The sequence below is a fragment of the Ptychodera flava genome, chromosome 21 (genome assembly GCF_041260155.1).
Source record: "Ptychodera flava strain L36383 chromosome 21, AS_Pfla_20210202, whole genome shotgun sequence".
Lineage (NCBI taxonomy): Eukaryota > Metazoa > Hemichordata > Enteropneusta > Ptychoderidae > Ptychodera > Ptychodera flava.
In genome coordinates this window covers 34,866,023-34,885,065 of record NC_091948.1, presented here as the reverse complement: position 1 = coordinate 34,885,065, position 19,043 = coordinate 34,866,023, and the positions used below count along the sequence as shown (strand labels likewise).

Genomic DNA, 19,043 nt, shown 5'->3' with positions numbered 1-19,043 from the left:
TTCAATTTTGTCGTAATTTCAACAATTACAAGGGTAACACCCTTGCAAACATCCAATCCAAATTTGAGAGCAATTGGCTAGTGGTTTCAGAGAACTTTTATTTAAAATGAGAAAAATAACCAAAAATTCAGCAAAAATACAAAATTCAGATATCTTCACAGTATTCATAAACCTGATTTGATCAACCTGAGGAACCTGTATACCAAATATCAAAGCTATCAGATTAGTAGTTTCTGAATAAAAAAATTTTGACAAAAAATTCGGAAAATTGCCCCAAAATTACAAATACAAAAATGTCAATTCAATTTGTATAAACTTGACTGAGGTCATCCTGAGGAACATGTACACCAACTTTCAAAGCAATCAGATGAGTGGTTTCAGAGAAAAACATTTTTTGACTAAAACTGAAAAAATTACCCCAAAAATAGAAACATGCAAATTTCATCCCAAATGTTAAAAGACCTAATTGAGAATACCTAAAGGAACCTGCACACCATGTTTCAACCCAATCTAACCCACAGTTACAGAGTTTTAGCAATTTGTAGTGTTTTTTCTTTTTTCCCCTCATTTGCATATTTTTGACACTGACAAGTTCATTTGAACAAATTCACATCTCCATCCGTAGGTGCACCTGTACACCAAATACTAAGACAGTAGGTGCTGCGGTTTAGGTGTTTTGGTGTGGTTGGACATACATACATACGTACATACATACATACATACAGACGTGCAAATCGGATGCAAATGAACTGATTTAGCTTATACGATAACCTCACATTGGTATACCAATGTGAGCTAAAAAGCAAAAACAATATCTTTTCAATTCTCTGCCGGACTGTGGCAGTCCAAAAATGTGAAGTGAAGTGAATTTTATTTCACCAGAAATGTAGAAGTAATATTATACATGTGCAAAAGAGAAGACAAAAGTAATCTCAGATCTGGTGAGGATCACAGAAATAGTTCTCAAGGAACTAGTCAGGTCACTGACCCTAGGTGGAGTTGATTTGCACTATTGTAAGGTTGTAATTCCCACAAATTCTCACAAACGTGATCATGGGACTGGATCAAAGTGAAATAATATTATTAAAAGCAATTTTATAAAGCAAAAAGCAACACTGAAATATTGTTTTTGTATGAAATATTTTCTGTGACACTGCATCAGTTGTCATAGTTGAATGCTGAGCATAAGCAGAAAAGACTTCAGCATTGTTTGGATCTGTTTGAGATGCACACTGTGGTTTACACAATCATTTTATTTACAGTAATTTTCAATGCATGGATTGAGTAATAGTTTCTTGTCAAACTTTCAAACAAAATCGATGAAAACTAGGTGTAAAGTTCTCATATTCCAAAACTAAGTGCTTTAATCGAGCGTTGATGTACGGTATTTACAATGATGACAACATTGATTTTTGAACTATTTTTATAGAAACAAAATGCTAGATTTACGGAGCTCTCTCCCTGTGTTACTCGGTCGTTGGCATCTTGAATAGTGAGCATCACTGCCATTTTGTTCCTTTTTAATATCCTGCCTGCCCATTTACACCCCCCAGCACCATGTGACTTGTCCCTTACCTACTTCTCCAAACAAATCATATATAAAAGTGACTCCAAATTTATCAAGGCCTGCAAAACTAACACTCAGATTGACTTCAATTTAACAAATCAACACCCTGCAAACAATTTAGACATCCTTGTGAAATATTCATTCATCCAGCAGTTTTTGACAGTTTGTCATTTAAAGAATTCACTATCCTACACTTCTATCACATTTTGCCACTCTAATAATACACCTGACTTACAGGTCAGTCATATTACAAATGAACCAGGCAAATAATTTTAAATGTGAAAACTTTATATTAAATTTTCATCAGGGTCATGAAAACAAAGTAAGTTACAGATTTTGTGACCTAAATGATACATCTTAAATGTCATATGGATATTTAAAAAAAATTAAATGTAAGTTATTTTTAAATGTGCACATTAAGAATTGTTCTCACTGTTGGTAATCAACTTTATTCTAAGAATCTCACAGAATCAAATGTTCACAACAAGCTTATTAAAAAGCACAATAGATTAGCATTCATCAATATGACTCTCATTCTAACAACCTTAAAAACATCGTAACACAAATCATTATGCTTATAAAAGTTTTTTCTTGCTGTAAAAAATTATTTAATTACAACGTCAAATCGCCACACCACAAGGTATGCATAATTTTACACAAAGATCATCAAATGGGTGTGGTTTCTAGTTGTTGAGTCAGATCCTATCTGTAACAATTTGTATGACCACACCCCCTGCAGCTCTATTACATGTCATTTATGAAAATATGCATGTAGCAATTTATTTGTAAATAACATACTGCAAGGTCAAACATCTATTAACTATCAGCACCGTCATCAAAGCAATATAGCTTTCATCATACCACACATAATTTTGTGCAATATTCATGATTGTGAAAACAACCCTTTAAAATTTTTGGTCTCCATGTACTGCCTTACCTGTTGATTAACAACAATATTCTAACTTTTACGTAGTATATGACAGTTATTCAAAAAATGAAAAAATGATGTAACAGCTATGAATCTTTATTAAACAAAAGACAAGCGGGAAAGGTTCTTTGTAATGCATATCCATAACAAAACTAGGATCTGAATTGATATTACTTACTTTTCTGGAGAATTTCTGACTGTCAGGAATGTACTTTGGTTCACGGGGATTGAAGGTTCGTATGGCAGCCTTGACCTAGTGGCAGGATAATAACCAACCATTTATTTGTTGCCCAGTAGACACAAAATTGCATTTTCTAATGAGTTGTATAGTATCAACATTACCTGCTTTTCACATGTATGGTCATATTCAGTCTGTGTGTAGCTCTTTATTTGCAAAATCTAAACTTGACTACTTTGGGAGAGAAGTATTTCAATAACATCTTTGGTCCCTAGTTGTATCATATTCACAAACAAAAGTCAAAGTATACTACCAGTACCAAAAATATACACATATAAAAAGATGGGAGTACTATCACTAACAATCTTTCTATTGTGACATTTAGCTGGAATTCTACGCAGGTAAGTCCACTTGAATAGCTTAGTAATTGATAACAGTAATAACTTACTGGATTGTAGATGAGATCCATCTCTAGTACTATAGCACCTTTAGCACGGCCTCTCAGTTTCTTGTCTTTTAATGTATACCACCTCCTTTCACCATTTCTTATCTGTCAATAGAGACATCTATTCATACACTGCACTTTATTATCAGAGAAAACTTGAATTCATCAAAGGAAACCATTAATTCTCTCTGGTAGAAGATATCTTTAGGATTGTTGATGGTGTTTATAGGTACCAAATTTGACAAAACGCTGAGTAGACTTTGTTTATCTGGTAAATGTTACAAACATTAAGGTAGCAACATACCAAATAGACACTTTCATATTTTTTTTTTTTCTCAATTATAGAAGTCCCAAACCCCAATAAAGTGTATATTTCTGAAAGCCCTGATATTGGGAAATCCCACCATGCACAAAACAGTCATTATTTGCATAATAGTCACGTGACAAGCCTTTTGCTGAACCTTCCAAAATTGTTTTTTCCTCCCTTTAGCAAACACTCTGCAAGATTTCTGGTTGAAATTTGTGCATTGACAAGCCTTGGTAATATCCTTCAAATCCCTGTCTGTCAGCCTTTGTTTTTTTGTTATGCACTATTGAAGGTGTTAGACTAAAGGCACTCTTCAAGGAATTGTAATGTCACGCCACATAACTTGAATGGAGACTTGGAGAAAAAATCACACAGGTGCTATGTAAAACCACTACAAAAAACTTGGATTTTAAGGACTCTATGGGAAAGTGACGTAGCTAAAAATGCCATTGCTTTCAACAATCCTTTAAGGTAGTGATCTCTCTCACTTTCTCCTTGGAAATGAAATGTGACTTTGTTAAAATGTAATACACTTACTCTCAAATGGAATACTTTTACTCTCAGCAGGGACTTTGTTCAAATGTAATATATTTACTCTCAGCAGGGGAATTGCCGCCTTACCAATGGCAACATGACTTTGTTCAAATGTAATACACTTACTCTCAGCAGGGGAATTGCCACCTTGCCCAGAAATTCTAAACTCTTGTTTCTGTCTTCATCATACACAGTAACTTCCAAGACTTCATGAATATCCTTGACATTGCTGTGATGAAATACATGCCATTAATTGATTTACAGTTTACATATCATGGGCTAATATTGTATTATTTTGGAAATTGTCTTTTTTCTCTTACATGCAACATTTCAGCCATTTAAGTTTCATCATAAACTTATCTTTTGTGAAAATGAAAAATAATGTGACCAAGATATATTAAGCTTGTGTTGCAAATAACACAGTGTACAACATTTTGCTCCAAATCACTTTTTGGCAAAGATTCATTCAATTTTCATTAATTTATTAACCCAAGATTAAAATAATGTTTCTGTTCACCTGTTAGCACTGCAAGCAGTTGTAAGTTGGGTTAGAAAGAAGTGTATATTTATGCAAATTTATGCACATCACACAAATTTCCTGGCTTCTCTTTTCTTCTGTTTTAACCATTTCCAAAAAATTTAAGTCACTCTGGCTAGCATATATTTTGTGAGATTTTCATGTTATGTTCTATGAATACTATACAACAGATCAACAGTTTCGTTCGGAAATAAAATTCTTACATATTAAATAAGAGTAATCTCATTTTTGTGTATCATGATTTTAATCACTTCTTTGAATGTCAGTCTTTTGTCCATTGCCATTTAAGAATGAGAAAAGATAATGCAAAACAAATCATCATTATTTTTTCTACATATACTATAGTTTCAAATGAGATATTACATTTCATACAGTATCGAGTTTTTGACTTAATTTTTATCATTACTACCAAAAATTGAGGTTTTCTATCCCAAATTTGTACACCTACACCTTCATCCTTTGCGTAAACTACTGCTACCAAACTTTAGATTCTCTACTTTTTGAAAATGTATATAGTATGAAGGGGTTATCATGTCATCTACAATAAGAAATATTACTTTGAAAAAAGTGTTGTGGTTAAGTGCAATGCTACCTTAAATGAAACGTCTTCACTGGATTTCTTTGTTTACGGAACATTAACATTTTCATGTGATATATAAGTTTTACTGTGTGATTATATAAGCGGGCTTTGACAACTGCTCACTTACATGTCAGCAAATGAGATTAAAGCAGAGATAAATACTTACAAAGTGAATACTTTGCCCCATTCTGGATTTAATGTCTTATAAATGGTTTGTGTCTGCAAACGGGCATTGACCAATTCTAACACACATAGGGGGTCACTTTTCCCTGCATGAGAAACATCAATTAAGAGAATATTCACTATATTGTCCCATAGACATGTAGATTATGGAAGATCAATAAATCATGACAAAGAGTTCAGACAAAGTATGTTACAAAAATAGATATTACATTACCTCCTATATCTGCAGATGTTAAACCCTGTGCTTTGATCACTGGGAGAAAAAAATAACAATAATTATTAATGTTGTTTAAATGCCATGTGATGTATTAATGAGTAGCAAAGAAAATAATCACAAAATCATAATAAGTGAATCAAAAAATGTGACAGGATTGGTATAAATGGTCTGCAGGATCAGTGACATTGCCATTATTGGAACAAGCTTAGCCTAATGGCTGAACCCTATATTTGGTAATCTTTGTCCTAATCTCTTGATGCTTTGTTATAATTTTTTGGGTCCATCAGAGTTTCAAATTTTGTAGACAAGTGTTAAATTTGGGATACAAAAGTATTGATTGAACTCATTAAACAGTACATGTTGCAGCAATACATTCATAAAATCTTTACATTCATGTTTTTCAGAAATTTTAGTGATATTCAATAGATAAACAATCTACCAACATCAAAAATTCATTTTTTTTCTAATTTTACAAATCACCTCAGAACAAGATAATACAAAAATTGTCTAAAGTGTATCACCTTTGATCTGCAGCCAGCCGACATCCCATCCTTTAATGCCCTTCAAGGAGTTCTTCAGACCCTACGGACAACAAATTAAATCAATATATCAATCATAATATCAGAACTTTAATAAAATCAGAACTTTGATCATAATTGTTAGAACCTCTGGTAATCAACTTGTCTTCCATAACTATTAAAGGGAAACAAACTCCAGTGAATTTTACCATTTATCTCTGCTAATATAACTCTTGAATAAAATACAGCTCGAATTTGCCGTACGCTTGCACTACAGCACGATGAGAAGAGAACTTGAAGTAGACGACATTTATCTGGAATACAATGGGCACACAAGGGCTCATGGGGGGAGCGTGTGTGACATCATTGGAGATACAGACAATTGTGTGTAGCATGGCCACTTCATGGACCCCGTGGAACACTACTGTCAATATACAGTTCAGCACGTTTGTAAGATGACTATTGAGAGATTGGCTAGCATATTTCTGACATCAAATATTACTTTTCCTCGACTGAAATCAAACCATACCAATTTGTACCAAGATATGTAATAAAGGGAAAGCAACTCCACACATCGTTCATATCTTGGTTGTTTGCGTTTTGTGTTTGATAGTGTCTGTACTGTAAGTGTATATTATGTTTGGCTGTTTTATGTAAAGGGTTGATTAGTTATGGCTAGAGATACCTGTAATCTACTGTAGAGGGACTGTGCTTGTACAGACCCCACACTGGAGTGGAGAGACTACACTGCCATCCTTTAATGCTACATTTCGAAAACATAGTTTTCTTCCATCAGTCACTTAAAAATTCAGTTTTGGTTTGTGAATCATATGGAATGATTGACTGATTGTATGTGTTCACATGTTGTTCAACTGAAGTTTGTTTTTCAAGTGGGGAAGCTAAAATGTCTACGCTTTGGTCTGATTGTGTTTGTGTATGCCGTTGGAGTTCAAGCTATTGTTGCTTTTGAGAAGTTTGGCATTTATAAGTGTATTGCTCATATTTCTATTTCTTTTGTATGCAATTATTGGTTGCTTTTGGAACAGATTTTCAGCGGTTCATTCTCCTTTGAGTTCACTCCACTTTTCTGTCTGGGCCCAGTTTGATTCTCTCAGTTCTGATTTCATTGTGAAAACAAAAACATTGTCCACTGTATTGTATTTTTGTTTTGTTCAAGTTGTTTAAGTTACTTCTTGTGTTATGTTCTGTTTCTCTGACAATTGTTGTTCTTGTAGTTTTTCACTAAATTATGACTTTCTGTGTAAAATCGGCCTCGGTTTGCATGCCTTAATGTATCATACCGTTTTGCCTTAAACAAGACATTGACTCACATTAAGGAAGTCGAGCTTGGCCAGATCTATAAGGTTGCAAACTCTGGATATATCGGATCATATTTATCTGCAGGATATGACTATTTTTCGAAGTTGAGGAAGTCGGGATTGGTCAGATCTGAAAGCTGATGAAATCTCCGATATATATCGGACATTTCAGCCACAATTTGACAAGTCTAGTATGTTGGACTAAGTAAGTTGGGCTTGGCTACATCTGTAAGGTGGTGAAAGTTCCAATATATATTGTATATTTACTCGCAATTTCAAAATCTAGTATCATCTATTTTTGTAAAGAAATGAATTTCATGCAAGACCAGCCTAAACTCCCTATGATATCTGATCCAATGAAGTCCCAATAGTAAAGTGTATTTTATTCCCACGTTAAAGAAAAAAATGATTAAATGTAAAAAATGCATTTTGTGCATGAATAAATTTGCAATAATGTAAATCATGAAGAATTCTTGACTTCTGTCCATTGATGCTATTTTTCAAACTAAGAGTCAGACAGAGGAAATTGGGTGGTCAGATCTGATATACATTGGATATTTACCTGCGATTTGACAAGTTTAGTATCATCTAGTATCAGAGTTAAAGTCTGGAATCGCCGATATTTATCAGGTAAATATCGTTCGCAAACCCAGCTTACCGAGACACAATGCAAGTTAATCTAGTATCATCTAGTATCGATATTAGAGTCCCGCAATTACAGTTATTTATCGCGTAACTATAAGCGATTTCTCACACCCGGCGTGCCGAGACACGATAGACAATAAGTCATTCTAGTATCATATGGTATCAATATTAGAGTCCCGCAATTACAGTTATTTATCGCGTAACTATAAGCGATTTCTCACACCCGGCGTGCCGAGACACGATAGACAATAAGTCATTCTAGTATCATATGGTATCAATATTAGAGTCCCGCAATTACAGTTATTTATCGCGTAACTATAAGCCATTTCTCACACCCGGCGTGCCGAGACACGATAGACAATAAGTCATTCTAGTATCTTATAGTATCGATATTAGAGTCCCAAAGTTGCCAATATATTTCAGGTATATATAGGTGATTTCGCAGACTCGGCTATCAAGATAAGAAATGCTTTGTGTAGTATCGTCTTATCAATATTAAGGTCCTGAAATCACCAATATTTATATGGTTAATACCAGCGATCTGAGGCTAACTCATGAGCGTATCGAGATAAGAACCGCATTGTGTAATATCGTCTAGTATCGATATTAGAGTCCCAAAATCCCTTATAAAACAATCATCTTTGAGATGTGCAGAGCATAACTTTGCATCTTTGACAGTTTTTAACATTTTATCAACTCACCCAACTTTCTTGTGCCACTGTCTTCAAAAAAGCTGTTCTGTGGGAAAACGGTAAAAACTAACACCGTTTTCGTTCTTCCTCGAGTCATTTTTGCACCCAACTGTACAACGGTAAGTCATTTGGCATGCTACTGAGCATTTGATTAAAAAGTTGTAATGTATAGAGATCAAAACTTAAAAACACTCTGCACTACTACAGTCATAGACTGCAATGCTATAGTAAGCTGTAACACCCGTTTGTGTATCACCGATGACGTCACGCACGCTCCTCCCATGAGCCCTTTCGTGGCCATGGGATTCCAGATAAATGTTGTCTACTTCAAGTTCTTTTCTCGTCACGCCGTAGTCGTTGGCACGTGCAATAATGCGGAAAAACTGCTGTATTTCATTCACCAGTTCTTTTAGAGGGGATAAATGGTGAAATTCACTGGAGTTTTGTTTCCCTTTAAGTATTTGACATATTGGGATATATCATTTGAGTTTTATGAGCATTGTTTTGTTTGTTCCCAGACCTAAAGTGTCTTTGTAAAGTCCTTATTGTAAAACATTAAATAAAATTTGGCTTGACACTCATATATTGCCACCATCATTAGAAACAAGCAATTGTTAAATCTTTGAAAAAGAAACAACCACCCAGAAAAAGTTGGAGTAGACCTTGTTGTGTTCTCAGAGTAAACAAGTAAAGTTTTTGGCCTTTTCAATTTGCTGAAGTCTGTCACAACTTAATACCTTTCCTTTTCACAACTGTATGTTAACAAGTGACTCACTTTGTCTCTGTTCAATGATAGGAATCTGTTAGAACTTAGAGAGTATGTCAAGAAGTGACCTGTGACATCAAAGTATATACAAAATTTATATTATAAGCAATCAGACATAGCTTACAAGCTACATAGCAATATCCAATTTAATGAGAAATATTAAAAATTACAGCAAATGTTGACATTCTGAGATATTTTTTGACATAACACTAAGCAGTCTTATAATTCCCTTGCAAGATAATATTATGAGTATTACACATTGTTTTGCATCAGTACTCTATGACAACAAAATGAAGATACTAAGCATTTTCTTACATATTTCTCTACGATGGCACGGCGCGCCTGTGGGTCTAACTTGAATGTTGCAAGATCGGAAACTGTTTCACTGCCAGCAGTTCCTGATATGGTCAGCAAGAAATGTACAAAGCCAGCATCATCTTCCAATTCAGCATCAATGGTATGTGTCTTTTCTTTAGCTAACGCATTCAAGTCAACTGTACATCTACAAAATAGATATTAAATAAACCATGATATTGGTTCACTGATATGAACAAAATAACATACAGCCATCTTCAACAACTGTACTGCATGTCATTGATCAGAATCTTTCATTGTATCACTGTAACTACAACAGCAAGATAATATGGTAAGAATTCAGTCATCACCATTCATTATTGGGAATACAAATATTTTTGCAGCCATACTGATTTTTTGTAAAATATATTCATACCAAGCTTGGCTAAGAAAAATATCATGACCTCAAAGGTAGTACATTGCATGCTGCCAAAACTGAAAAAAAGTAATTTGTCAAATATTGAAGTGTACAAAAATGTATATCAGAATCCTACCCACCCAACCCTCTCCAATGGTCTATCCCTAATTTGCATAATACAACAGGTGTATGCCTTGGGGAGAGATACGAAGGTAACAGTGACATTATGATTGATTGTTGATTCTTTTTTTCTCTGTACAATTTATGAACACTTTAAGAAATTCAATATTTTCACAGTGTAAATACAAAATCTGTAAGCTGATGACTATAAAGGACGTTGCTTATCAATACCTTCCCATCAAGTCGTCTTTGGAACCAACATCATGATCAAAGACTGCTACTTCCAAGACAGAGCTTTGATCTTCAAACCAATACAAATCAAACTGTTCTCTCCATTTGGGGTTAGTGGTTCTTGCAATAGTCTGCAAAAATGACAAGATACAATATGAAAATTATAACAGCTATGAGAGTTATTGCATTATACACATCATAGTCATTCCAATTCCATGAGTTGACATTTCTGAAGGCTTCCATAGATGACATCTTTTATAACTTACAACCATAATTATCTTCCCATTACTGTCAACATTGCAATGTTAATCAGTCTTTTCATTGTCATTTATAAGAAAAACTACAGTCAAGAACTGTAATATTGTTTTGAGGTATTGGGGTATTCAGGCGGTATATATGTGTTTAACAGTTTATGTAAATCCTAGATCCTAGATCCTAAATCCCTTAATACTAGATTCCATAGATTCTACTGTTGGTCAGTTGATTCTGAGTCATTACTGACCAACATCAAAGCTTTAGAATTAATCTATGATATCTTTAACTTTACCTTGCTTTTATATTTCTGATTTCCCAGACGGAATTTGACATATGGATCACTGGTTCCAGCTTCATCCATGGCAATAAGATTCTTTCCTTCGAGGAGTGTGATAGTAACCACTCCACTCCATGACTGGGTTTTCAATTTCTTTCCGCCTGACATCCCGCCTTTCCTTGCTAGGTACTGCATAAGGTGAAATCACATGGAAAGCATGTCAACAAAAAAAAACATTGATGCAAGAAAATATGCTGCAAACAACAAATACATAGCGATATTTGAAGATGCTGATAGACGCCTCCATTTTGATATTGTTATGTAATCTATCACTTTGATCTTCTTAAAGACACATTGCTGCATCAAAATTGACATAATATTATGTCAGAATATTTTTTAAATACCGATAAAAATCTTTTCACTTTCAATTCTACAATCCAACACACATACATATACGGGCACTCACACAAATTTTTTTGACATCTGAGTGTTAGTTTCCAGATATGAACAAAGCCAGTCATAATTAAGTCTTGAAGCATATATTGGTAGGTATGTTATTTCTACCATATTTCACTACCTTCTTCATTGACGCACACATTTTCCTTTTCCATAGAAAGTTGATTCCTATCAATTAAAGCATGAAGGCCATTTTGTTTTATTGGACTATCAACATAGTGTAATGTTAACAAAGGCACAAGGAGTATATTATGAAATGTACAGCAAATATTGTAATCCACTTCATGTAAAACATATATTAATATTCCTTCTCTATCATTTGTAAAAACAACTTCAAAAAATAAAAATTCATAATTTCACAAAAAGGCAGAAATATTTCTGCTATTTATTAAATCTGTATGCTGTTTGAATTTTCATGTGTTGTTAAAAAAGCTTTTCACCACACGCAATTTCGTGTAGAACTTTGGATTGATCAACATCTGTGACCTTCTGCAGATGATATGAATGTAAAAATATAAAATATTAATAAAATTTTTGTAAATCTTTGTAAAATGTGAAAGGTCACGGTCATAATTTGAACAAATGGGCTACAGTTTCTTATCATTTGTAGTTCCAGTTTTCCACTTAATGAGTAACTATGACTCGTCTTGTACATAATGACTCCAATTATTCTGCACATTTCTCTTATCAGCAGCAATTCTCACCGCACCATTGCCTAACCAATACAATCATGGGGCCTCTTAAAGGTGACATACAAACTGTAATGTAACTGAAATGCACCTCTTTTCCTCATGTATATTTTTTATCTGTGAAGACAGTGTTGTTGCACAGCTGTCACACCAATACACAGCAGATAACACTAGATAGTATCCAATAATGCATATTTTCCTTGCATACAGATTGGACATCATCACTTCTAATTATTGTTTCATAATAATCTTGATCATGGCCATACAAATTATGGTAGAACACTGAAATTTCACTCAAAATAGATCATACTGTGAAAGACAATGGAATTTTAATATTTTGGCTGGAGACTGAGGGACAATACTACCGGTACAGGCAAGGTAACATCTAATGAGATACATGGTACACCAAGCTGTCGGGTTTATCATTGCAGCAGATGACCAGATCAATCAAAAACCAATAACATGACCTCTGTGTTGACCTTATGTAGATTCTCTTAGGTACCACAGTCTTTGACAGCAATTAAGGACAATTACAATGATGTAATATAACCTATGTAAAGCACACTTACCATACAAAGAGGAGCTATAACATAGGAAGCCATTCAAATGGCGTCAACATCATTGCTTTCACTCTCACACACTGCACTGCACTCTGTCATTACATATGCATGCCCTCATTAAATATTTATTTTCTGCGCAAGCTAACAACTACACTTACTTCCATGTGATTGGTTGTAAAAATACCTCCTCTACAATTATTTTACTTCAAATTTAATGGTGAAAATGTTTAAGGAAAGGATTATTATGAACCAACACAATGACATAATTTCAATTCTTGATCAGGGATGAGAAACAGATGTTGATCATCAATGTGATTTCAGTTATTCTTGTATATGTATGGCATGTTATGATGAATTCAAACAAAAATGCAGAAATCAATCTGCTGTTTTATTTCTCTTAATATCGCAACACAGTTCAAAAAGAAATTTACTGTTACCCTGATTTCAGTAGCTGAATATTTTGCAAAAGCAATTACATTATATTAGCAGGCAAATTCTGTTACTTTTTTTGTTAAATTGCAACCACGATTGTATAATGCCTTTGTAAATGCTAGTGAAACTACTTGAAAATAAATATATCATTTTACATGTAATTGTTACATTAACTAACATATTATCTAAAATATGAAAGCTAAAATTTGAGTCCATATTTAATCAGATTGGTATATACTCTGTAGACTTATGTCTGAAATATTTTAATAAGTTAATAATTGCATACATGATTTGTTATCAAAGGACATGATCTAAAACCAATCAATTCATGTTTTCTTACCTTAGATGCTACTTCACAGTTGAACAAATTTCATCATTATATTTGAATCATTCATATATCACTAAGATATTTGACAAATATTTACCATGATAATAACTAGAGCATTCACATTTTGACCCAAATTTCCATTTATACTTCTGAAGAAAGTAGTTCAAGTAGTGGAACACAGAAGAAAATACTCTACCACAGTGAAATGAATTACATGTGGTAAATAGCTGATATGGTTTGTCTTCATTAAAAATATTTCAGAATGACATTGTTACAATCATAAATACATTTTGTGAAATATGCATATGTTCTTTTAATTTTATTCAACAGGGCCAACTGGCAGCCACTTACAGACAAGTTAAAATATGAAATATAGAAAATAAATCTAATAATGACAAATTGAAAATAAAGAAACTAATATACAAACATACAACAGATTAAAATCACACAGACAAAACCGCAAAGATTTGTTTTGTAATGTTACAGCTATTCACAAAAGATATCAATATTACTATTACTGTTAAGTGAATTAAATAAGTTGGAAATGCGACCAATAAACCCTCTCTTTGCAGCATCGACTCTATCAGGAGGTATGTAAATTAGGTCTCTTCATCTGGCACTCAAACAAGAAAAGAAAGATACACTACCCAGTATCTGTACAATTAAAATGTCAGAAAAGACTTGTTCTTATTCTGAATGACTTATGTGTAATTCTAGTATTAGACCACAATGCATGCATTAACCCTTTCACCCCCAGTTCTCTGTATACAGGTCCAACTTTACCATAGAAAACAATGGATTTGGGACAAACCATGGTGGTGAAAGGGTTAAGAGGACTTCCTGCAATTCCATGCAAATTATATTCTGACACAAAACCATACAGAGGGCTGTACTTTTTCTGCTAGTTACAACTGCTAGTTATCGCTGTATTCTGCTAGTTACAACTGCTAGTTATCGCTGTATTCTGCTAGTTACAACTGCTAGTTATCGCTGTATTCTGCTAGTTACAACTGCTAGTTATCGCTGTATTCTGCAACAAATTACTGGTACATGTAAAATGTGGAAAGTTGTGGTCCTGATTGCCATCGGATTTTATCAAACTACAAATATTTCTCTACAACAGCTGAATAACCCTATGTAATTTTGGACAAAATGACTGAAAAATATATCAACAGCAATTGATTTACTGTCAGGGCAGATAAAAAAAATGTTAAGCGCTAAACAATTTTCCCTCCCCAGCAGTAAGACTTAGGATGATTATGCTTAATTTTTATTAAAACATTTCAAGGTGAAGAGAATGAATGGTGTATTCAACAAATGTTGGTTGCTGCTTTGGCTAATTTTTTTTGTTTGAAATGATTAGCCGTAATATCCTGTAACAGTCGTAGAATAAAATGGTCCCAGTAATTCATTAGGATGAGGAAATGTACTCTATGTAACTATTTTGTGGAGATCAAAAGTGTCACAGATATGAAGCTACAATTGTTTCTGGCTGAAAAGCATAACAAGATTTAGATGTTGAAAGTAAATTGGCATACTAAAGCTTGGTGAACTTTGACCTTCAGTAATATGAAATGTTGAATACAATACATGCTATAATGGATAAAGATTGATTTCCGGTAGAAAGATACATTCCAACACCTTTCAACCCTGTATTTTTAGTGCAGTGTACTAGAGTTAACATGTGATTGGAAATCTCAAAATGAATCGCTAAATTGTTGTATCTTGTAATTAAAGATCCTAAAGTTCACTATTTGATGTTGATGTGAGAATATTTTGATGTCACATCATGGAAACACAACAAATCGAGAAGTGGCATATCAAAATTAAGTTAAGATTATTAATAATTAAAACATCAAGACAATGATTTTGATGACAGAAAACAATAAATGGTTTGTGAATAAAATTCAAAAAGTGACCCCCATGAATATATTATTGTAATCTGCTGAACATAACCTGCTGAATTAGAGAATCATTGGCTGTCAAGGTAATGATTATAACCAATAGAGACAAAATGACATTCATCATATTCTGTAGACAAGCGACCTTGCGGCTGATAGTGATTATTGACATTCCAGTTCAATACAAGGTTAAGTGTTTGGGATAATGTGTAAAACATGTATTAAAAGATGCAAGTTTCACCATAATTTGACAATTTGTTTCTTAGATCACCCCTAGGAACCTGCATACTAAAATACAAAGCAATAGGACTGGAGTAGTGATAAAATCTTAAAAGAAATTTCTTAAAACGTTGTTTCGAAGATACAACCATGCAATTTTACAACAATCTGAACATTCTTTTCAAAGGTCATCTTTAACAACCTGCAAGGCAAATTTTAATTGATCAACAATGGCAGAAGTGGCCTGACTACATTGCCTGGTTTCACTACAACTTGAAGAAATATGACTCAGACCATCTCTAAAAAGAATCAAACACGCAGTTTCAGAGAAGAAGATTTTTTGACCAAGACAGCAAAAAATGTCCCCAAATTACAAATATACAGATTAAAACCATTTGAAGAAACCTGGCTGAATTCATCCCAAGAAACCTGCATATACAATTTCAGAATAATTGGACAAGCAATTTCGGAGAAGATTTTTATGTTTTATGTTTTACCAGAACCTGGAAAAATTGTCTAAAAATTACAAATATGCCAATTTAACTATCATTTGAACAAACCTAAGTAAGGTCATGCCAAATTTCAAAGCAATCAGATTGGTAGCCAAATGTTGACAAACAACACACAGACTGACGGAGGATGGACGACGATGGACATTCAGCCTATATAAGCTCCATGTCGCTGACAGTGGAACTAATAAAAAAAGGAGGAAAGATAGAAATACAGAGATAGAGACAACCAGACAAACAAACAAACAGACAGACAGACAGACAGACAGACAGAAGAGAAAGAAAATTTTTACCCTTAGTAGTACATTGTTCTTAATCTTGTCCATGCTTTGAAATCAGCTGGTCTATGTATGTCTGAGATGAGATCATGGAAAGAAAAGAGAAAAGAATAAAACCAGAAACCTTGCTATCAACACTGATGTGCAAAATCTACCATGCATCATAGAGTGGTAAATTATGTGCATCTGACACAATGACAATGGCTGTTGGTGACCACGTTGGATCAAATCACACAAAACACAATACACTCATTTATAGATATTCTGTGACTCTTAAAAAAAGGATTAGTCACTGATATACCTGGCATTACTGAAAAAAAAAGTTTTACAAATAAAAACCATAAAAATAAGACTTCAGCCTTTTTGGGAGCCATCTATTTTGCATTGTATCAATCTACAGTACAGAGTGAATTATTAATTTTAAAAGCTTTATGCTGTGCTTAATTGTTACAGGCTTACCGCAGACAATACACAGGGTGGGAAAGGATTTTAATCTTCTTAAAAATTGTTTCTGTGAATACCACTAGATCTAAACACTGCTAGGTATCTTGCAGTATTTAATGAACTGATCACATAGCTTCATGTCAGAAGAACATTGTCAATCATGTTTGAATGTTAATACAGCAAGCATATCACTAGATCTTAGAACCAAATGTCGCAATCAGATGGACCCAAACCGTATGATTAGCCAGCAGTTTCTTACAAACTTTCCAGATCTATTTTCATGGTAGCATTCAAGCACTTTACTCTACTGATTGTACCTTCTGTCCTTTGCCAGCAGCAAGGACTGATACTGAATGCCAGGACAGATACTGTATGCTGGGACAGATACTGTATGCCTGGGCATATTCTGTATGCGAGATACTGTACCAGTATGCCAGGACAGATCTGATACTGTATGCCAGCTAGGACACTCAGATACACAGATTCCAGACACTACTAATCATGCATAACATTTGACAGAATGTTAGTAAAAGAGATATTAGAACATGCACGGTCACATGAAGTAACCATGACTATCAATATCTGCAAAAATATGGCATCTTTTGTAAATTGCTTGCAGATTCTTGCGATGAAATTAAAAGTGATGAAAAAATTTATTGTCAAAGGTTCACAGAGTTAAGGATCAATGCCATGGTAATTGTTACATCAAATTCACAATTCACATTTGCACAGCAGCCTTAAAACAAAATCCTTGTGATGATCACAATGATCTTGTCCATTTGTGCAGCAGAAAAAGTAGATTTTTCACCAGTGTCTGCAACTAAGTGTGGCCCTATTTTTCTATAACGAACAAATTATCGAGAGCAAATGCTACCATTGGATAGATGAAACTGAGATATCTGTTTAATTTTTGTATTGTTTGGTTTGGTTTGGTTATGTTAAACACATTTTGGTTAACTATACATGTAAATTTATGTCATCTGCAGTGTTATTTTGGTGATCTCCATTTCATGTGTAGTTGGTGTACTAATGAAAAGATAAAATTGCTGGTTGTATGATGAGCACAGTCCGTTAGAATAGAATGCACTTCATAAAAATGAATAAAAGCGCCACCCAGTTTGCAAGTCAAACGCCATAGGAACAAAGCTTAGATTCCTGCATATACATTGGATTGACGGAATCAGTGTATCACACACCATTCTACTACGATACTGTTGATTATATGTGACATATACCAATACCTGCATATCAACTTACAAACAAAAATCTCCACGTCAATTTCATAAATGGCAGTTCAGATATAGACAACCAACAAGAAAGATTTGAAATTTATACAGCAACACGACTTTTGATGCTCAAATAACAACATTTGTTCAACTGTAAAGATTGGGCTTGCGGATGCACACTCGCTTTTTAATAAGAAATTGCTGATTGCTTTCAATCAAATAATTATGTAATAAAAATTAAAAACCAAAAATGCAAAGAAGAGGGAATTCCAGATTACCACTTGCATAGAAACATTGTACACCATGACTAATGTGTAACCATCAAATAAAATGGTAACGCAACTTCACTTTGGATCATGTCAAAGCGCAGTCTAAGATAATTGGATCATGTTATAAACACAGTTTGAGACATTTATGTGTCCAACTTTGGATCATGTAATAATTTATGTGTTTCACTTTGGATCCTGTAATAACACAATTTGATACATTTATGGGTCTCACTTTGAATCATGTAATAACACAATCTAATAAATTAATAAATTTATGTGTCTCACTTTGGGTCATGTAATAATACAATCTGATACATATGCATGTCTCACTTTGGATCACACAGTAATGCAGTCTGATACGTTTGTGTAACACCTTGGATCATGTAATAACACAATCTGGTACATTTGTATGTCTCACTTTGGATCATGTAATAACGTAATCAAATACATTTAAGTCTCCCGTTAGCTCATGTAATAACAAAATCTTATTCATTTGTACATCAATGGAAGAGTAAACTGCCAATATGAGTCTTGTCTATAAACAGAAATAAAAAATAAGCTATAAATTCAATTTTCAATTAAAACAAAAGACAATCATACATGTGTGCCTTATGTTTATCTGAAAGTAATATTTATCTCAAAGCAGGATAAAATCAACAATTGTGACTATGGTTCTGAAATGTGAGTACTTTTTACCATCACTTGAAGAGGTGTTTTTGA

At 33.7% G+C, this 19,043-nt stretch overlaps 1 protein-coding gene across 2 annotated transcripts in view; it reads right to left on the bottom strand.

Moving 5' to 3' along the window:
- LOC139122109 (multiple C2 and transmembrane domain-containing protein 1-like) overlaps window positions 1–19,043 on the bottom strand; it is a 48,299-nt gene that overhangs the window by 15,920 nt on the left and 13,336 nt on the right. For both annotated transcript variants that reach the window (XM_070687498.1, XM_070687499.1), the window contains exons 6-14: window positions 11,028–11,201; window positions 10,481–10,611; window positions 9,733–9,919; window positions 5,999–6,059; window positions 5,475–5,513; window positions 5,244–5,346; window positions 4,086–4,188; window positions 3,122–3,223; window positions 2,674–2,748 (exon numbers count right to left, since the gene is read on the bottom strand). In XM_070687498.1, the coding sequence (XP_070543599.1) occupies window positions 2,674–2,748; window positions 3,122–3,223; window positions 4,086–4,188; window positions 5,244–5,346; window positions 5,475–5,513; window positions 5,999–6,059; window positions 9,733–9,919; window positions 10,481–10,611; window positions 11,028–11,201 (975 nt within the window). The remainder of the gene's footprint in view (window positions 1–2,673; window positions 2,749–3,121; window positions 3,224–4,085; window positions 4,189–5,243; window positions 5,347–5,474; window positions 5,514–5,998; window positions 6,060–9,732; window positions 9,920–10,480; window positions 10,612–11,027; window positions 11,202–19,043) is intronic.